This window comes from Syngnathus typhle, linkage group LG6 (genome assembly GCF_033458585.1).
Source record: "Syngnathus typhle isolate RoL2023-S1 ecotype Sweden linkage group LG6, RoL_Styp_1.0, whole genome shotgun sequence".
Lineage (NCBI taxonomy): Eukaryota > Metazoa > Chordata > Actinopteri > Syngnathiformes > Syngnathidae > Syngnathus > Syngnathus typhle.
This window is the reverse complement of record NC_083743.1, coordinates 8,262,472-8,284,127: the sequence shown is the minus strand read 5'-3', so window position 1 is coordinate 8,284,127 and position 21,656 is coordinate 8,262,472. Positions and strand designations below refer to the sequence as shown.

Genomic DNA, 21,656 nt, shown 5'->3' with positions numbered 1-21,656 from the left:
ATGCTTCCATCAATCACACAAATGTTACCCCACATGCATATTTGAGAAATACACAAACAGTGACCTTTGCCTTTACAGTATTTACTTTCTCAATTTGATTTACATACGTTGCATTTCAGTATCAATCCAACACATGTAACGTTCCATAAATATTATCGACTTCATTATGAGCAGTCAACAACTCATGAAAAGGAATTTTGCAAGTATTTTCTAGCTCGTATTGCTATTTTTGTTTTTGTGGATTGAAACAAGGATTGAGTTGGAGACGGAAAAGTCTGCTGGTTGAGCCGCTTTATTATGTGTGCATCTTGGGAATAAAGCAGTTACTCAGCAGCAGTTGTGAAGGTCATTTTAACCTGCAGCCTGTGTACAGTTGGGCCAAACACTTTCTCTGCAAGTGTGTTTATGTGCAAATGCATGGTGACACAGCGTTATGTTTAGATAGTGTCCTGTCAGAGCTGTAAAGAGAGGTGACGTTTGCAGACTGGCATCTGTTTGTTTGGGAGACATTTGAGAGACTGTCAAGTGCCAGGAGAGACTTGGTACAGTTTAAGCAGACACAAGTGTGTGTGTGGGTGGGCGCTGTATGCGTGTGTGCGTGTGTGTGTGTGTGTGTGTGTGTGTGTGTGTGTGTGTGTGTGTGTGTGTGTGTGTGTGTGTGTGTGTGTGTGTGTGTGTGTGTGTGTGTGTGTGTGTGTGTGTGTGTACAGTGTATCCTTAAATTGGCCCCATGTGCATTCCTGAAATGGGTATTCAGTTTCAAGTTGGATTGTGTCGGGCTAATTGTGACTCTGTGCTGATATATACAAAGCAGTACAGCACCTAATGTGGTTAGGGGGGTATTAACAATTTGACCGCTTCAAATGACTTTTATTTTATTTCTTTAACGAAAGTGTTTTTCAATTTTAGTTTTTGTGTTTTATGAAAATAGCCTTGATGTTCCCATGTGTAGCATTTGTTCTCAGCAGATCTACAAAATATGACTTTCTGTTGTGGCACTTGAAATAATTGTTTTGTTCTATTTATTTGGGTGTTAATGTTTTATTTGCGAAAAGTGTGTCCAGGAAGTTTCCCGCATAAAACATGTGTCCTCAATAGTTTAGGTATTGATGCCTGTAAAGGTTGTGCTGTCGATTTGAGTCATTGTTTGACCTTACCTTGACCCCTTTTTCCCTGACTAATTGTTTGTGACATCCAAATGAGGTAAAAGTGGTTGCTGATTCGAGAAACGTGTGTGTTGTGATCAGGCTTGAGGCTTTATTTGCTCTGCCTGAAGGCATGTTTTGGGATACTTGAATGTTTGGCATCTTGTTGTTGATTGCTTAGGTAATGTTTGACAGCCGCCTCTTTTTCAAGACTAACAAGACTGAGAACACGTTTTGAAATGAGAACACTTTTTGAAATGATTTCAGATATATGTGCATCAAAATCATCTGTATCATTATTTGACATTTAGTTGTTTACGCAAGACGTATATATTTCCAAAGGCAATGCGTCTGATGATTTGCATAAAGTAGCCTATGTTTCCACAATATGCAAATGAGGTTTGATGACTGGCTGCTCTAACTGCAACATGGTGCACCTGCAGTGTATTGCTCAGCTGGTTATACTGATAATAGGAAACTTGGAAATAAAATGGTTATAGCGGAAATATTCTTGTCAAGATCAAGACGGTATCTTGGATGGCAACATGCAGTCATCCTAAAAATGCACTACAATAATTCTAGCAATAAAAACTTTTTTTTTTTTTTTTTTTATGTGTGTGTGTGTGTGTGTGTGTGTGTGTGTGTGTGTGTGTGTGTGTGCGTGTGTGTGTGAGAGAGAGGGGGGTGAAGGAGAATCACAAAGTGTTGATCAAGGTGTCTCATTTCCTCTCCTGATGACGCACAGTAGGACCCTAGTGAAATGTCCCAGTTGGTAAGCAGCATGTGATGTGTGATGTAAGTAAGTGTACTGTTTTTGTATATCTACTCTTTGTTTTTTGCAAGTTATCTCAAGGGTGGGCTTGATATTCCAGTTAAGATGTGTGCATGTTGGCACATGTTCTATCTGGGACAAGCTCAATTTCCAATGTACTCTGAGGGTAACAGTGTTAATTACATGCTTATTTTAGGAATATTTTCTTTCTCAGGGAATTCAACTGTGCAGAAAACAAAAGAAGTTTTTCCATGGACTGTTAATAGTTTGGATCCTTAGGGTAAATTTAGGTCAAGATTGTTTCTTGATGTGACACTAATAGATGGAACCTTATGATTGTCACATTTGCTTGTTTCCTGGGCTCTATCAATTTCATGCCCTGGCCACTCAGATAATTACTGAAGCAGCTCAGGCATTTGACTTTTTATTTTGTTGTTGAATGAACGAGGCAATCCATTCAAGCCATCAAACCGATTCAACTTTTCATGATCTTTCTGCTTTCTACACTGAATGATTTTTTTTCTATTTCATATGGCCAGTATAGTCTTATAGCCCTTTACTACATCAATAGAATTTTATTTTATTTTATTTTATTTTATTTTATTTTATTTTATTTTATTTTATTTTATTTTATTTTATTTTATTTTATTTTATTTTATTTTATTTTATTTTATTTTATACATAATCCAGCAGACTAACCAACAATATAACCAACTGTAATGAAAATTGGAACTCTGTATTTTTTTTTTTGTTCATGTGCCAAAGGTTGAACTGATATGACAATTTGGTTAAACGTCAAGTATTTCACAAAATAGATTTTCTGAAAATAGATAGATGGTTACAATCAGGAATGTGTGCAAATAAACTTGTCTCATAATGGTCCTGTTTTTGAAGTAATTTCCTTTGTGTCTGTATGACTTCCTGTTTCTGTCAAGCCCTGATGGATAGGTGGTTCAAAAATGAGGAATTGAAAATATTTATTTGTTTATCAGACCTGTAATCTAAAAGCAGCAGAGAGAAGAAATAGCATTAACAAAATGGTAGGAGGGGATCTGAATAACAGTTGGTGAATAAATGAATTCTCTCGCCTTATGTTTTTTTTTTTTTTGGTGAGGTTGCATTTCAGTTTTGATGTCCTTGGCAACAGCTCAGCACGCAACAGGCAGATAAGCATTCTGTGGCTTCATGCGGTGGGGCAGGGAATCATTTTGTTGTTGGGAATTGAAATTGTGACATAATTACATTTAAGCAACATGCACCACAAAAAATAAGTGCATTACAAAAAGCCAATGGTTTTAAAGTTAAGCCTTTGCTACATGGTATAGATGTCATGCAGGGTGAGATGGAGGGGAAGTCCTCCTTGAGAAGGAGGAGAAGTGGGCGGTACTTGCTCCAGCTCCATCCAATCAGAGAAAAGGGACTGGACTTAGAGGACAGCAAGTAGGGAGCAAAGCAGCAGCAGTCACAGACAGAGAGGACGGAGAGCATGTTAGTGAACGGAGGAGAGGAAGGGAGTCAGAGGAAAGCCGAGAGATGCAATGCTTCACAGTCTGCTGCAAAACTCTTCTCATTAAACAGCACCTTGTGTTCTGGAAGATCAACGCATTGATGCATTGCAGGTGCTGGGGATGCAGATAGTTCACCTTGGACTCAAGTCCAACAGTACCAATTTGGACCTTTTTGGGATCTACCAACTAAGTCGCCTTCCTCAAAGAGCAGGATTGATTCCGCCGTTCCAAGCAAAAGTAGACAGCGTCCGTTGTGCCGTAAGAACTTACCAAATTGATTCTGGTTTTGAAGATTTGAAGGCGCTCACCCTGGAAGCCCAAAAGGCCACCACCAAGGATTCACCAAGGAGTCCAGGAGCCAACGTGACCTTGCAGCAATTGTCACCTGAATCCACTCTGGAGGCGCCCAGCATGTCTCAATCCAGAGGACGTTTACACAATAAAAAAGCCGGCATTCGAGCTGCTGTCATCCTGATTGGACTCCTACACAAGTCTCGTAAAGCCAAAGAGAAGGAGAAGGAGAAAGAAGAGAGTGAAGGGTGGGTGAAGTTTATTTCCTGATGACACTTGCAAGGTTGTGCAGGTAGTTTATTGGAGTGTATGAGACAGTATGCTTCTGCTGGCTGGCTGGCTGCCCAAAAATGGACACACAAATACACACATTAGTCCAGCATGCTTGTGAAGTTGTGAAAAAAAGTTTATGGGTTGTAATTTATGATAAGTCACCTCTATGTACCACTTTGCATGTTCCGTTTGGTTGAGTGGATTTATATTTACAGTTTTATTATAGGTCCTCTTTTTATTGGTGCCTGCTATCGTGTAGTGTGTTGGAGAGTGTGTGTGTCTAGTCCACACTCTTGTGCATTTGGGTCAGTGGAAATAAAAGAGGGGAAAAGATGGAGAGGAAGAGTGGCAACAGAGTTAGGAGTGAACAAAGGTCCATTCTGAGTGGTTTTGAAGAGCAAACATTCAGTCGAGTATATTGAGTGAACGGAAGAAAGACATTAGCCAAACTGTGAAAGAGGAACATGGGAAAAATAAAAAGAGGTTGTTACTAGCTGAGCAAAAGCCGTTGTTGAGTATATAAGGGAGAAAAGTTCCCACTTATCTATTCCTGTACTGTATATCTACTTCTGGACAATTGTTGCAGTACACTCAAGAATCTTGAGTGGGTACTCGTCCAAGGCCGTGCTGACTATTTAGTGGTCGCTAGTTTTAGTACAGTGCGAACACATGCTTGAATGTTTCCTAACTCGCTCGAAGATTACGTACGATGAAAGTGTGTAATCGTAACAGCTGGATTTGAATTAAGATAAAAGCTACCAATGAAGCGTGCCAACATTGGACATTTGTTGCCAACTATGTAAACCGGGTTGTGTTTGTACCATCTGGTAAAAGAAAGAGTTCTCGGATGTTGGAAATATTGGAGAGGGTGGGGGGGGGGGGGTTACTAGTTGTGACGGCCCAGACCTGATCCTCGAATTGGAGTAAAATGCCACAGATGAAAGCGTATCCACGGTGTCGCTGACCTTACCTCACCTCCGGTTGTTTGTGTTATCGTGTGACACTTGGATTACCGACAGCACAAAGGGTCCAAAGGTTTCACATTTACTTTGTTTTTTTTACTCATTGTCATTTAATGAAAACAACCTGGAAGAATGACATTCAGTTGGAATAACAACAAGCACTTAAGTAATTTTGATTTGCACTTCAAGCAATGTTTTGCTTTTTTGATGGTGTGTTTAAGAGTCAAGGATTGTCAAATATTGCCTTGAGCAAGAATAAGCACCCAACAACATTGGGGGTCCGCCATTGTGGTTCTGATAATGACATAAGCTTGGCAGACTGGTTTGGGTATCTCCAAATACACCAAAAAACTATATTTGTCCTTGGCAAATAATTTCTCTGTTGTCACAATGCTTCTTGGCAATAAACTTGATTACCTTTGGAACGTCTTTTTATTTCTCTTCTGACTGGTGCTGCAATTGTAAGGAACGTGCATGCCACATGTGACAAGGAGGTGCCAGGCTTGCAGACATGATTTATCCAACAAATCTAATATTTATTCCCAAGAAGCCTTTTTTTTTCAAGAAAGAAATCATTTCCCTCACATAAATGTCCTCGCTTATTTTGTTATGTTCACTTGTTGCCGGGCAAAGTTCATCAGGCTCCATTTCCTTTGACTAATTGGCATTTACCAGTCCAACCCACAAAGACTGCTTAAATGGCAAACCGCGGGGCTGACAGTACCATGCCCTCGGAGAGACTCCAGAACAGCACTAAGAATGATGAAATAACATCATTTATACTCAGTCATGATGTAATTGAATCAGTGCTCGCTATTAAATAGAAAATACATATTGGAACAAAAGAACAGTGTTTCCATGTGGCGCTGCCCTTCTGCTCCTAATGCATTGCTACTGTGTGTGCCTTTGATTTGTGTTATGGCTTCAGTGTATTTTCTCTGCTTCCGAGCCAATGGCAAGCGTATACACGGTATCAGGACAGTCGAAATAGCTTGAGGCAGTCATATAAAAAAAGACAGCACGGCTGTCATTTCTATTGCTGTAGCGGGTGTCACATGAGGAGGGCAATTTCGGACAGTTTGAACTTGCTGTTGTTGTTCTGTCTGCACCATTTCAGACTTTTATATCACGGCTATTTGTCTTTGTGTCGCAGCGAGTAGCTTAAATGGGATTTTTACTTTGATACAAACAAGTGTTCTGATCGGCACGGTGGTACATATTGATGCTCGAGTGTGTTCTGCTCAGTCTTCTTATCGCCATGCTGGTAGGAATGCGATGTGTATTTACTCTCCATTAAGTTGAACAGCATGAGGCCAGCTGCTTCTATCTGAATGTGTATACTCTCCATGTGTAGACCTTCCAGTGATTCCTATTTGTTTGTGTATATGTGTGTGTGCGTGCATGTTTGAGTGTGTTTGGTTTTCACTTTTGTGTATATAAATTGCTTATAAGTGAAGCTCCATACTCTCATCCACGGTGCTGGTTAAAAAAAAGTGCTTTGTGGTCACATATTGTTCACTTGGTGTGTGTTTTATTTATAATAATAATTTTACATATTTTTTTAAATAATATAATATAATATTTTATGATAATAATAATAATAATAATAATAATAATTCTTCCTTAAAAGTAACATCATACATTTCTTATGTATTGATACCTTTACGACACACTTTCTAATGAGTCTTAAAAACCTATGAAGAATGATGAGTTAATAATCCATCATATAGAAAAGATTGATGAAAGTGGGGCAACAATTTTTGTGCCCTGATGACTTAACAACTTTGTGACATGCAAGCTCTCATAACACTCAACATACTTCGACGAGCCAAGAGTGTTGTTCAGTATCGAACGGTGGGCTCGGAACCGGCCTGGCGAGCGTGGCCGCATTCCGTATGGTGCTTGTGTGCGTTATGTCCTGCTGCTTGTTTTTACCTGCGGAAGGGGAGCCCAGAGTGTAAAAAAAAAACAAGCGAACACTCAAGACAGCATGTTTGCGGCATGTAGACACACAAAAACAACACAAATACCCCCCCACGCCAACAACTTGACTGAGCAATCAAGGATTGTTTATCAGCAGCTAACACTTTGATTCAGTGCCATTTTGTGATCCTCAGAAAATGCAATGCAACTGTGCTTATCTTGTGCAAAGCCATCAGTAATTAATTTAGCTTTATTCCAGGGTCCAGAGAACCAACTGTTTGTATAGAAACCTTAAAAGCAAATTTTCTATCATATGTCCCTGCTAAGGTAAGAGTTTGCAATTGGTGATGCTTTTACCAGGAACATTGGCTGCTTTGGGATTGCCTTGACACCTACTTTGCTGATCTTTCAAAGTAATGGACCACGTTTCCTTTGCTTCCCTTTACTTTTCTTTCGTTTCCTTTCCAATTTTTGTGTACTGGCAATTAACTATACCAAGATAAAATCATTGTAACATTTTTTTTATTTTTGAGAAATTGATGTATTATGCTTGACTGGTTTTGTTTTATCTGCTTTTCCCAGCCGTGTGATGTATTTTGGCTTGTTTTGTTAAATAATACGAGATTTATTCCCCATCGCAAAAGACATTCAGGCAAGTTTTCTTGACAGTTACATAACTTTGAAAGAGATTTCAAATATATTCCATCAAACACAAAGCATAGTGAGCAAAGACAAATCAGTTGGAAGTCACTTGTCAAAATGTTCCAATTTTAGGAAATGTTTAAAGATTGTGATAAAAATCAATAGCAGTTGTGCACTATTTCTTTAAAGAATCTGGCATTGTTTATCAACAACATAATAAAACCATTTTTTTTAAAACTGTTATATATACATCGACAGTTAGTTTCACCGTTTTTGTCTTTTTTTTTCTATCATAATGACCATTTAAAAGCAGGCCTTTTATTCCATATCATCTGACTTACAATTAAGATTCTTGTCAAAAAAATACTGAGCTATACTATACAAATTCTACATAGTGCTTTTTTTTAATTAACCCAAGCATCAGATATTTAAAAACAAATGTCTCCTTGCTTTTTGGCCATCTTATACACTTTGGTCCCCTATCCCATATTCTGCTTTTTTATTTTTTTATTGTTTTTAACTGACTTACTGTTATTTCCATTACATTCCTCCATAACTCCATTTTTCCTCCCTCAATACTCAATGGCTATTTTTCCTTGAACCGCTCAACTGCCCTTTTATGCGTTACCCCTTTTAAAATGTGTTAATAAGTTAAACAGAACCTAATATGGTACCAAAGAAAAATGAATACACAATATATGGATCCAGTTTCACTTAACCTTAAAAGGAAAAGTAAAACAAAAAACATGCTTGTTGGCATGCGTGTTTGTTGACAACACTTAGCTTTGTCTCAGGGTGTAATGAATGGGTTAGTATTGTCTCTAACAAGTGTCCAGAGACCCCCCCTCAAAGAGAGCCCCGCTCAGGGGATTGAAAGCTCTATTTTTAGTCTGCAGATTCATTTATTCACTCTCCATAGCATGCTCTCTTTCAGCAATCTGTCTGACATCCATTCACTCTGCACCTCTCCCGCCCTCTCAATAGCACTCTCTCCCTTTCTGCAGGACCTTTTTTTTTTTTTTTTCTGCTCCAATGTGCTTATCAGCTCGTCTGAAGTAGTGGGGCGATTTGTAAAGAGAAGTATTCAATGTCCACTGACAGATTCTTTTGTACTCACTCAGTCAGACTGGGCAAAATCGTTGAGAAAAAAAAAGGAAGTTATGTGGAAAATGAACAAATTGATAGAGTTGATAGGATCTCAAGGGAAAAAAATAGAAAAGTAACTAGCATTCAGTGAAGGATACAAGAAGAAAAAAAACTAACAACGTACTTAGGGCCAAGGTTGTCAGGCTTCCATTCGCTCCCAGTGAATCTCGGACAGATAAACTTTTAAATCTTTTCTTAAACTAGCACATATTTTTCATACAGTACAATCCTCGCAAAAGTATATTCCCTTCTTCTATTCTGGTTCCCTAACATTTACTTTTGCAGCGGTTTGCCGTATGGGATGACTTAAGGCAAATATTTTGTCGCTAAACCAACCTGGTTGCTATGGATGCAAAAGCATGACACACACTTTCCTTTCCTGGGACGGTCGGGTGCATGTGTGGCTGGGATGGTGAGAATTTTTACTTTGTGGCTTCAGTTGCATACTTTCAGTAATTACTTGGAGTATTTTTTAGAGAGGGAAAGTGTTAGGGCTGACCGATTATGAAAAAAATATTAATCACAAGTATTTTGGTAATAATTGATTATTTAAATGATTATTTTTTAGTACAAAATATGAAAATGTTTAATTTATAAAAAATATTAAGACAAATATGTAGTTCCTCTTAGACCAAAGAAAATGTATAAAAATAAATTTGTTTAAAAAAGGTGCTAATGTATAAATTCAAGTATGGTGTCCTTGTGTAAACAAATAAATGAATTGAGTAATAATACGTATCAATAAACGTTGTCTTACGACAGTGTGATAATCGTAATTAAAATTGGATTTCGATTAATTGCACAGAACCAACAAATGATTATGAAGTGATGAATAGTCACGTTATATTATTTTAAAAGTGATTTTTACCTAATGATCTTGGAGCCAACAACCATAGATTAAACCTGCTCAATATTCACAATCACAAGTTCTCGAGTGAATTCTGTTTTTTTTCCCTAATCATATGCAGACTTGCTCACATTTAAAGGTCAAAAATCTGCAATTACCTGGCTTGACATCTTTTAATTTCACAGTGTTCCTTCCCTCACAAATTGTTTTTTATCACTCCTGTAGCCGTCGGTATGTCTAAGGTAGTTGTTATTTCATCAGTAAAAGACCAAATGTCAAGGACAGGATGTGCTCATCTCTTCAAAAACCCTTCCAGCCACAGTTGTCTCCGAACAAGCAAATCTTTTTTTTTTTTTTTACAGGTCAGGAGTTTACGAACTATTCTTAAGGGCTGATTGGTTTTCAAGTTCCATTTTAGACACTCAGGGAACATGTGGCATTCACTCACAAATAAAAAAATCATCACATAAATACTCAGTCTTGTAAGTTTAGCGGTAACATGATCTGTTTTTAAAGTTGTGGACTATTATAGGACCTGGAATGCAATTAGAATAACTTTGGTTAACTTGAGTCAATCCGATTCCGGTGATTTACATCTGCCTTTGAAAAATATTTCTCCACAATCGGTCTCATGCAAAGCAAAATGAACTGCCAACCAGGTTTGCTCAGTGGGCAGCCAGATTCTTGGGCGTCCCCGTTTACTAGATGTGCTTCCACATCTGTCAACCTTTAGTAAATTGGGCAAGAAGTCGCCAGCTGCTCCAAGGAATTAAAGCGGGAGCCTTTCTGATATGGTTCATAAAGACTAAGATTACTTTTGCAATCTCCACCCGCAAGAAGGGTCACTGCTCATTTGTACCAGGGCCTTTGTCACGCTTTAAGTGTTTCCTTTCACTTACTTGTTCACCCATCTGGTTGAAGTTTTGTTTCCAATTACAAAAAAAAAGCAATGTATGTTTTGTTTTTCTTGTGGAGGTGTGGACCAAGAACGATATACTATATTAATATTATAATATATTATGTTATGTTATGTTATATTTATTTCTGTGTGGATCCAAATAGAGAATAAAAACTGAACATGTGATGTCACCCTTCATCTAAATTTATTATTTGCTTTATCATAAACATCATTGAAATGACTTTTTTTAAACTCCCCAGGAAACAGGAGCTGTTGAACATCTCCAACGTCCCTCTAGGAGAATGTCCCCCATCACCGCCTCGCACCGCTCCTCCCAGCATGAAGGTAGGATGTGCACGTATTTTAGCTAAACTTGCATTCCCGTTCACCTCACTGTCTTCATATTTAAGATGCTTTCTGTGTTAGTCCCGTTAAAGAAGCGAAGAATTTCAGTGATGGTTATAAATGATGACGTTAAAATGTGGACAGTTTATATGATCACATTGAAGTTCAGGAAAGTAGCCCATGTGCTATTATTATTATTTTAGGTTTGATCTTTTATTAATCATTCCCCAGGTTTTGTTTGCTACAATTTCCCTGGAGGAAGATTTTCAGAGCAATACATAAAGAAACAGTATCCACAGAAACCCATCTCAGTCTTGACAGCATGTCACCTTGAACAAAGCTGTAATTATTGGGAGAAATAGTGTGGAAAGGAGTGGCGGAAGTGAAGAATGAATTCTTCTCATGGCATCAAAAAACACAAAAGATGACTGAATTCGGAGATTATGTGTAGCTGTGCTGTACGTGTAAGCCATCAGCGGTCATGTTCGGACATGTGTACCGGGCTGGACTGCAGAAACCCGATGGGCTCCTTTTGCCATTTTCATCCATTTAAGAGACCGGCCCACAATTTAGAGGGAGCAACCCATTAAGTCATTTACAAAGCTCACAACATGTGTTTTAGGAAGAAAGATTAACACTGGTCCAACCTGTTTTATGCTTTGGAAACACTCATGTCAACTGCCTGACTTGACTTTCCTGTCTAAGGCATATAGACTTTATAAAGATTAGACGAGGATTAAATATGGGCAAGAGATAGTAAACAAATGACGTTGCAGGGACGTACTTTACGTATTTTAGCTGCTGCCTTTGAGGTTTAACCCCATTTGGACTCAGAGAAATCAGGTATTCAATCATTGAAAATATTTTTTAGGGTGATCTTTTATTTTGTGTCCTCACATATATGAATTGTGAAAGCAATATATAGATAAAGATGCACGTATTGTTTTGCATGAGGTCATATTTACGTAATAACTTCTATAAATGTGTGACTATATCAAAACAGTGCCTTTGAGGGAGCTAACACATTAACACAGTTGAGGTTGTAGCTCAGGTGTCAGGAGTCAGAGTGCGTGGTTTTTGTGGTTAGTCTATGGTGGTTTTAGATTCCGCTAATGCAAAGATGATGCTATATTTGGATGAGGTATTTTTGAACAAGCCTTTGTGAAGGTCCAAACAACATTACTGTGGATGAAGGAGGATGCAGAGTGAATAATGTTCCTGGGAGAAAACAACATCTGAACTAGTCCAGGAATTAAAATGTGATTTGGACCAAGCCGATTGACTGTGACCTACAAAGTATCCACTGTTGACCTTTAAGACACAATAAAAATAAATAAAATAAGATAAAATCAGATAAAGTAAGATATAATAATAATAATAATAATAATAATAATGTATTTGCCTTATGAGGTAATTTAACTGAAGGCACGAATGGGATTTGAACCCTGGATCCTGCCAACCGAGTTCCATGGGAGAGCAACATGTCATGATTAAAAGCGTTATCTCAATTTGACAAGTTATCTGTTTTATTTAGTTTTCCATGCCAATCTCCATCCTGTTAATATTAACCCTGTGATAAGCCAGGTAGGAGTAGTATGGACTACTTGAAAGTGAAAGGGAGGGGGTGGTTGATTTATGAGTTTTCATCAAAAGTAATTTCAGGAACACTGGTTTTATTAGTCCTCTGAAAATGTTGTAATCTGTTGCTTTTTACTGCTGGGAGCATTCAAATGGTTGTAAAATGTCTTTCGAGACATTTCTGTCTTGACGAGAAATACGCTTTCAAGGCATGACTTATTTTACTGTCACACGCTTCTGTAGTTCAGACTGTTGCATCAAATCAGTGTGTGACTGCTCAGTATCAGGAAATGCTTCAGTTAATTTTGCCCTATCACACGACTCTTCTTGAACAAGTTTAACTTCACCGGCATTTGCAGAACAGTCCATGCTTGCATTGCATGTGCCAAAAGGTGCACAAACACAATTGCGCAGGCCATACTCACCCTCACAGCTTGTTTATGTGACAAGGTGGAAACCTCCTGGGAGGAAGGTGTGTAAATGCATTTAGGGAAGCGCAGCGAACATATACTTGTTTGTGTTCCTCCCTGAGTGTACATGGGTGTGAGAAAAGGGCGCTACCCTCTTGACTCACTGATGCAGCAAAAACACAATGAACTTGAGTGGCAGAAATGCTCCCGTCACGATAGACAGTAAATATACAGTAAGATATTTAAATGCAAAATTTTGAATTGGTATTTGATGTCACGGTAACAATGTTGCCCGGATGGTGACTCCGATTTCTTTTGTTTTGTTTTTCAGTCTGCGGAATTCTTCGATATGCTGGAGAGAATGCAGGTATGAGATTGTAATTTTGTCTTTGCACATCCAACCTCATTTTTAAATCAAACATAATCGACCAAAGTGTTTTGACGCACCCCGTGTAAATAAATTAATCCGACAAGGGTCTGACTTCTTCACAATATAGCACATCTTGTTCCACCTTTGAGGGAACAGTTTGGTGAAGACCCTTGTATGTCATCATCTGTTTGCTTCAAATGTCTTAAAAGCAGGAACTCATCCCACATGTCTGACTGTCGCATCTCTAACCATATTCTAGTCAAAACGATGAGTCAAACGTTGATTCAATCAGTCAACGAGATGGCCGCAGTTTTTATTAATTTAGTATGCGGTAAGCAAAAGCATAACGCTACCAGATAGCATCTTATTCTTTGTAAGGAATTTTTATTGATTTTTTTTTCCACCCTCCTTTCCTGTGACCCCTTTGTTCCCTGCGTGGGTTCCCAAGGGCACAGGCTCTGAAAAGTGTGAGCACAGATGGGGGTATAAAATGGAGAGGAGGAGGAGGAGGCATGAAAAGAACATAAATATACTGAAGGAGGATGGAATAAGTGGTCAAAAGTAACGTCTCAAGACGGATAGACCTCAAAGGTGCACTAGGTCACTAGTTAGATATGTATGATTACTATAAAAAGGAACCATAGGTTAATGGCAACCCACAATTATTATATTTTTCATTTTTGCCAACATTACAACCTTAACAAAAGATTAAGTGTCATTTGAATTATCATTCGGGTTTTTTCTCACTCTGCTGAATGGCTTGTAGAAATTACTTTGCTCTATCCAGCGCCGCCTTTAAATGCTTTTGAATGCTATCAAGATGCTCGCTCACCCACTAAATGGTTATGTTAAGTAGATAGAAGGTGTGTCGTCCTTTCAACGGGATCCGTGAGAACAACATGGAGACATTTTGCAAGCACGATCACAGAATAACAGCCAATCAATGCGGCCCAATGATCAAATGGTCTTTTACGCACCAAGAACTATCTATGGTCCTCATCCATCTTCTATGAACCTTGGCTTGCATCGATCTGTTCTTGGCCACCAAAAAAAAAACTCAACAATGGCAACTGTGTGTTTCCAAGTCATCTTTCTGCCTTTGAAATGTGGCACTGAATGAAGGTCACGTTTTTATTTCTTTTTCTTTTTTTATTCCCCTACTTTCCACCTCGTCCTCCACTCCTCTTTGTCTGTCTGAGAAAGAAAATTGAATCCTCTTAAGCGCGTCTTTGTGATCAGTTTTCTTTTGTGGACAATGGATCCAGTGTGACTGTAAAGGCTGTGCTGTCAATATGCACACAAACACACACGTACACACCATTACTGACATTCAAGTGAGTACATTTACCTATGTATGATCTTGCTGGCGCCGATGGATGGTGAAGTGTCTGACTTTGTGTTCCTCTCAGAAAACTGCCGGATTGTCAGTATTATAATGTATTCATCTGATGTCTTTTTAAAGGCATTTTTTTAAAAGGCAAAACCAAAATAAAATATACGTTGAGTGTATACATACACCCACGTGCTGCTGTGTCTCGACGAGACTTAATCGATTGTCAAATGCTGAAAGAGACATTTATCCTGGCAGGATTCTGAGCTGAACGTGAGAGGATGACTAAATGTCGGTACTACCTGCTTGTGTGCGGCAAAAAGAGCATTAGCATGTATGACTCACTGTGTTTTCATCTAACTAAAATATATATATATATATATCTGAACAAACACCTTGTAAAAGAAAAATAGAACTGTGATAACATCATTGTACTTCACCCAAGTTGGCACAAGTTGAATGCGTTCTTAAAATTAAAATAAAAAACCATGGGTTCATGCAAAGTTATGAAATTGCAAAATTGTTCACACCCATGGCTTTGTTAATTCCAAGCAATCACCTGCTGGTATTGGTTAGTTGAAGTTAACACCCCCGTTTGCCATGTGTGCAAATGACAAACAAACCGTAGAGAACCAACAATCGGGAGAGAATTAAGCAGCAAGTCAACAAGGAGAGTTATGCAAATCTCTCAGAGAAATATTTTTTTGCAGTCCAACCCGTGCATGAATGTCATTGGTGGACTTGACTAGACTGTGTAAAAATCTAATCAAGTTGGACTTGTTTTAATTATAAGCAATTCATTTAACAATCGCCACAGGTCTTTTGTCTGGTCTCAGCAAAGGGTAAGTTTGGGCACAAAAATAAAAATAAGGACAAATGGAAATAGGAGTCAAGACATTTGCATTCAATTACAATCAAGCACTTCAACCTCCTGGCTATGAACGTTTCTTGAATGTGATGTAGAGTTTTCAAAAAGTTCTCTTTCTATCCAATACCCATTGTTGGCATCATTACAAATTAACCTCTGACCGCTGTGCTTTTCCGTCCTCATGCTGCAAATGGATTCAGGTCCCTAAAGTTGAAGAGACCAAAAAATGGAAGGTGTGACCCATCACACTCATCAGCTTGTGTTGTGACGTCTCTCCTCGATGTCTTTGTCCTCTCTCTGTCACCTCTCAAGGCTTTCGCGTTGGAAAATCAATTGGCTCCTGATCTAACTGATCATAAATTGAAAGAACTCCAACTGCATATTGATCTGTAGCGGCTCCTGCTACTGCAGAGTCAAAAGGATTAGCCAGACGGGCCTCAGCAGTATTTTAGAGGTCGTACCCTGAAATTGTGCCGCGTATGCAAAGAACTGTTACTCGCCTTAATCGATCTTTGTTGGAGGTTATTGCACCATAACCTCTTTAATCCCACAAATTTGGTCCTTCAGCTCTCATTTCCTACATGTGTTCCCTTAATGTCAACCAAAATGTAAACAAGTGTACATTGTTTTTCACAGGATGACTATATTCCCTATCCACGGATAGAAGATGTGAGTATCTCATTCACATTGATGTGACGAGACTAGTGCATGATCAGAATTTGTTGACATTTCTGTTCTAGGTCCTAGAAAAAGGTGGCCCATACCCCCAGGTAATCTTGCCACAATTTGGTGGCTACTGGATTGAAGATGCAGAGGCACCAGCTGGGACACCCTCGTCTTCAGAGTCCAGTTTCTGTGAAGACGAAGACGGAGGAGAAGGTATGAGTCCCGGTGAGGGACACAGCTATCGTCTGGAGTGCAACAGCACAGCACGGGCCTATCGCAAACACTTTCTGGGCAAGGTGAGTGTTTGTTCTCTGAGCTTTCTATATATGGGTCAGCTGTTAATGAAAGTGTGACTAATGTGTGTTTTTGTGCAGGAGCACATGAACTACTACTGCACTGGCAGCAGCATAGGGAACCTCATCATGTCCCTGAAGCATGAGGAGGTTGAGGGCCAAGAATTATTGCGCATTATGCTCAGGTAACAATTGGGCTTCATTTACAATATGCTCGATAGCAGCCACTACAAAATGAGTCATTGCTCACTACCTCGACTTTAAAAAAACAAATTCTAAGGATTACAGGTCCTTGGCTAATATGCTTGTATAGCTTCCATTTTATTCAATTTCTGCTAGTCTCCTTTTAAGAAAATTTTCTGTCATTCTTTTTTTAGGTCAAGGACCAAAACAGTCCATGATAGAATATCCTTAGCGGGCATAAACCAGCTTCCTAGTGTACCTCAGATTGCAAAAGTAAGATACACACATATATGTTTTTTATCCATAGCGTAGGTGTCCTACATATGAGCTCTTGGTGAGAAAATTCATTTCCTTTCACGTCCTTGTTATTTTTCAGCTTCTATGTGACGACGCCACAGGATTAAAGTTCAACCCAGCTCTTTACCCTCGAGTAAGTTGATTCCAGTCTCAAACGGGTCTATTTAAACTACGTTGATGCAAGCACTTCATATTATGAATGTATAAAATTCATTATATCGAAGGTCTCTTCTGCTTTTTTTTGTTCCTCTAAATGCATTCATTAGCTTCAATGCCTTGTCACTTAAATAGAGGGGAAAAGTGCAAGAAGAGCCTTTTCATATTATATCCCTCATAAACCGTCTACCTAGCAAACATCTGCCATACTCAATGAAGGAGATTTTGCAACGGATTGATGGTCCAACAAAAAAAATGGACACGGTGGATTGATTTCATTATTCCACGAGCCTCATGGAGGGCTATGATGGAGCTTGCCTTTGGCCGGTGCCTCGGGGAGGGAAACGTACCATCTGCGTCTTGCTACACAAGAGGCTATGATGAGCGTCGGTCTCGCTCGGGGCTGGAAGAGTTTCCGTGTCAGGCTGACGCAACAAGAGCCAACTAAAGCCACCCTTGAGACATGTTCGAGAAGACGACATGTGGCATACAGTGACGAATAACTGTTTTGTTGTTGCGCAGGGATCTCAGTTGATCGTAGCTTTCGATGAGCATGAGGTCAACAACACCTTCAAATTTGGAGTGATCTACCAACAATTTGGACAGGTTGCATCGATGGCACAGTTTTATTTTGCATCATTTTGCATTTGTCGCTGATACTCTTTCTCCAATTCAGACATCTGAAGAACAGTTGTTTGGGAACAATGAAGAGACTCCAGCTTTCAAGGAGTTTCTCAGCATACTTGGTGACACCATTGAACTTCAGGATTTTAAGGGGTGAGATGTGATAGAAAGCACTTGAATGAGAGACATGAGGACAAATGTGTCTTTCAAGCTCAAATATCACAAACAACTTTGCAAAGAATGGAGGATTGAATTGCGGTAAAGAAAATGGGATTTAATGGCTGGAACTACAAAAGTGCTATTTTGGCTTCTGTCTGCAATCTAGATAAACTACTTAGCGAAACCTCCTTGAGAATAAAGTGTCAGAGCTATTTGGATGTTATTGTAATAAATAAATATTTGGAGGTTTCAAGAGGAGCTGTGTTTAAAATCGATGCTAACAACTTGGCTTGATTGACTCGGACAAAGTTATTAAAAAACAGAAAAAGGGCAGGTTGTGACCAATGCCTGATTAAATAATGAAATAATTGTGTTCAGATTGTATAAGCAGGATTTTTAAAAACGCTTTGTCGTCTCGACTGCTGTTTTAGATTTCGTGGCGGGCTGGATGTGTCCCATGGACAAACAGGGACTGAATCAGTCTACACAGTTTTCAGACAAAGAGAGATTATGTTCCACGTGTCAACCAAACTTCCTTTCACCGATGGCGATGTCCAGCAGGTACGTGGCCTTAACCTCTTCATCTTCCCACACATCAATCTGTTTGAGACCTGACATTTCATTCTCTGCCCCCCCTTAGCTTCAGAGGAAAAGGCACATAGGGAATGACATTGTGGCGGCGGTTTTTCAAGAAGAGCCTACCCCCTTTGTTCCTGACATAATTGCCTCCAACTTTCTGCATGCCTACGTGATAATCCAAGTTGAGAACCCATGTACGGAGAACACGACGTACAAGGTGAAAAGAAGGTTTTCCTGTAATAACTCCATATTTCAAATTGATTGCATCCCCGAGCTTGTAAACCTGAGCCCTTAGACACTCGACGTATTTATCATCTCGACAGGTATCTGTCACTGCTCGGGAAGATGTACCTCCCTTTGGACCCCCCCTTCCGAACCCAGCTGTCTTTAAAAAGGTGACAACACAAACTAAACACGAAAAGATTATTATTATTATTATTAATCAGTTTTCCTTATTATTCTTATTATTTTCATTATTATTCATCAATTTTCATTATTATTATTCAATTTTTATTATTATTATTACAGTCACACCTCACTGTTTTCTCTTTTCAGGGCCCAGAGTTCCGAGAGTTTCTTTTGACAAAGCTGATCAATGCGGAAAATGCCTGCTACAAATCTGATAAGTTTGCCAAACTTGAGGTGACATTGAAGGCACACTCTGAACACTGGTGTCACATCCATCTTACGGCACAGGTACTTAGAATGTGTTTTGTGCGTGCATGAATGTGAATTTCTCCCAGGGTCGAACGCGAGCTGCGTTGCTTGACAACCTTCACGATGAGATTCACAGACAAAGTCAGGCCACTCTGGGTTTGAGAGAAGCGGAAGAGGAGGACAAGTTGGAGAATGGTGGACATGGAGGTCTGCTGGAGTCCTTCAAGGTGACTAAAATACTGGATGTTTACTTCTCTCCATTTTTAGTATTACATTTTTTTATGATGTTGGCCAACTGTAACATAAACAATGCTGAGGTAAACTGTACTAGATATCGACCACAACTCTAAACTATATTGACCCCCTACCATCAATCTTTCTAGAATCATACGGAATTGTACATTTCAATATCTCTGAATCCACATAGTACTTGAACATAATCAGTGATACAAAGAAATTTGTTTTGGGTAATAGTGAATCAGTTATAACCTTCATTGTAAATTCATTTAGTGTGTGTGGGGGGGGGGCTTTTTTTTATTTTATTTAAATGTTATCATATGACAATCTCTTATCTTAACAGGCACTCTGGACAGCCTTGTTGCAAATTTCGAATTCGCTTCCAGCATCCGCTTTTCTCGTTGCTGCTCTAGCAGTAGCCGTGTATTGTGTGTCGACAATGCAACAGATGATTGCTTCATAATGAATAAACATGTTTAATATGCTGCGTTTGTCATCCATCCCTCCATATTCTATTGGGTTAACAGCATGTCCCCGCTGACCGGATGACGGTACGCCGTGTTCTGGTTGTCAACCATTTGCAGTGCATGTTTTGAAAATGCAACTATTCACAAGTCTTCATTTTTACTGATCTCTCCATGTAAGATTGCTGAATAAGAAAGGTAGACCTAAGGACTGTGTGCCTTTGTAAGAAAGTAACAATAAACAGCATAGAAGATGGATCTTTGCACAAATACACCATAGAAGCATAACAAATCAAACAAAATTTACTATATTTCATATTTTGTAAAGCTTTGTCCGAATCATATCTTGAGTTTATTCCAGCTAATCGGGCTGCCATGGCAATAAGCCATGAAAGATGAGCTTGGGTGTTCTGAGAAAATATCCAATTTCACGTATTGTAAATATAAAATTGTACTGTGACTACTTGTTCATTAGATGGCAGAATGTATAATCATTGTGTATCCAATTATTGCTATTCAAATGATATAGAAGAAGTCATGTACTAGCCTCTTGCAATCAGCATTGCATTGAATCTTTGATTTTACATTTTCTGTAACTTTTTATTTGCTGGTGTGTCCTAAAATTTTTAAGATGTAAAGAACTCATGTAAAAGGGGTGCCTTTGTTTAAATGTTGGGAAACTTAGACTCACTGAAATGAAACTATGGCTAGATTCAATTTACAGGTCATTTCCCCCTCTAGCGTTTGATTTGTGTAACTTCAATAACTCATTTCTTAATGTTTGTATTTGTCTGAAAGTACTTTCAAAGCATTTTTTTTCCAGCCCACTGTATCTCACTGATTTCAAGTCCATGCTTTTATTTTGTTGACCAAGTCCTTAATAGTTGCCAATATGTATTCCTTTTATTTGTAGAGGGCCATGCGTGTGAGGAGTCACTCAATGGAGACTGTGGTGGGATCTAATCGGCTAAGGAGCCCCGGTGGCGGAGGGGGTGTACCACCCAGTTTAAGTGGAGGAGCAATGCCACAGAGTACTAGTGAATGTACAAAGAGCACCTACAATGTGAGTATATGCGGTGTGGAGGAAGAGAAGGAGAAGCCATATATCATCTTATTTTGTTTAAAAGAATTTTGAAGGACTCCATTGTAATTTTTTCAAGCCTCCTGCATTGTCAACCAAATCTTCCTTAAAGAGCCCAGTCAAAAGGCGATCTGGACTCTTCCCTCGTCTCCACTCCAGCATCGAAACTCCGTCCGAAAAATGCACTCGAAGGTAACAGTACTGTCTCTCACATTCTGTAGATGTTGCTCTTAATTTTTCTTTTTTATGTAGTGACCAAAAGTCAACAGAGGTCTGCCCACTGTCCCAGGAAGTGAGGTCAGAGACATTGTCCAACCCCAGCTCACCTGAGATCTGCCCTAACAAAGAAAGGTGAGTAGTGGGTATTATGTCTGCCTCGTGGTCAAGAGGTCACCACTCGTGTGTAGCTTGCATGTCCTGGGATTTTAAAATCGCTCATAGCAGGGGCAAGCTCATCATTGCCCCAAATAAGAATAAATGCTCTCGAAAAAAAATGGAGGTTTTAATTTATGTTACCTAACACTTGGTAAGCTAATGTCCGTTTCCTCTTACAGGCCTTTCACTAAAATGAAGGAAAGCGCGAGCAACAGGCCCAACATTTCCCGGTCGTCATCAAGCACCAGCAGTTTTAGCAGCATTACTGGAGATCCAGAAGCTTTGGAAGATTTAGAGGCAGTGAGTAAGACACTCAACACAGCTTCTCCAACCTCAACTTCTTCATTTTGCTTCATGTGTAATTTTTTTCAATTATTCATCCTTCGCCACTCAGGCTAGCCATCCCTCCATAGCATCATCTTCTGCCTTCAGTCCTTCCATCAGCATCGACAGCCCCGTGTCAGGAACTCCTATCATCATGTGCCGCAGCTCCACAGGTAATATCGGAGCTCCTCTCCCTGATTTTTAGCCTCTTGAAAATGTGGTTCATTCTTCCTTTTCATGTCTCGGTCTCTCC

At 39.2% G+C, this 21,656-nt stretch overlaps 1 protein-coding gene across 6 annotated transcripts in view; it reads left to right on the top strand.

Moving 5' to 3' along the window:
* LOC133155404 (rap1 GTPase-activating protein 2-like) overlaps window positions 1–21,656 on the top strand; it is a 34,633-nt gene that overhangs the window by 11,159 nt on the left and 1,818 nt on the right. The window contains exons 1-21 of one of the 6 annotated variants that reach the window (XM_061280701.1): window positions 3,357–3,964; window positions 10,668–10,752; window positions 13,072–13,107; window positions 15,509–15,541; window positions 15,945–15,977; window positions 16,049–16,270; window positions 16,349–16,452; window positions 16,645–16,723; window positions 16,827–16,880; window positions 17,426–17,509; window positions 17,580–17,680; window positions 18,118–18,247; window positions 18,327–18,482; window positions 18,589–18,660; window positions 18,821–18,907; window positions 19,009–19,149; window positions 20,537–20,686; window positions 20,817–20,896; window positions 20,957–21,055; window positions 21,259–21,379; window positions 21,474–21,576. In XM_061280701.1, coding sequence (XP_061136685.1) covers window positions 3,546–3,964; window positions 10,668–10,752; window positions 13,072–13,107; window positions 15,509–15,541; window positions 15,945–15,977; window positions 16,049–16,270; window positions 16,349–16,452; window positions 16,645–16,723; window positions 16,827–16,880; window positions 17,426–17,509; window positions 17,580–17,680; window positions 18,118–18,247; window positions 18,327–18,482; window positions 18,589–18,660; window positions 18,821–18,907; window positions 19,009–19,149; window positions 20,537–20,686; window positions 20,817–20,896; window positions 20,957–21,055; window positions 21,259–21,379; window positions 21,474–21,576 — 2,389 coding nt within the window. In that variant the 5' untranslated portion in view covers window positions 3,357–3,545. Of the gene's footprint in view, window positions 1–3,356; window positions 3,965–10,667; window positions 10,753–10,787; window positions 11,596–13,071; window positions 13,108–15,508; window positions 15,542–15,944; window positions 15,978–16,048; window positions 16,271–16,348; window positions 16,453–16,644; window positions 16,724–16,826; window positions 16,881–17,425; window positions 17,510–17,579; window positions 17,681–18,117; window positions 18,248–18,326; window positions 18,483–18,588; window positions 18,661–18,820; window positions 18,908–19,008; window positions 19,150–20,536; window positions 20,687–20,783; window positions 20,897–20,956; window positions 21,056–21,258; window positions 21,380–21,473; window positions 21,577–21,656 lie in introns of those variants that run through there. The other 5 variants (XM_061280699.1, XM_061280700.1, XM_061280702.1 and 2 more) reach the window with 5 other exon arrangements.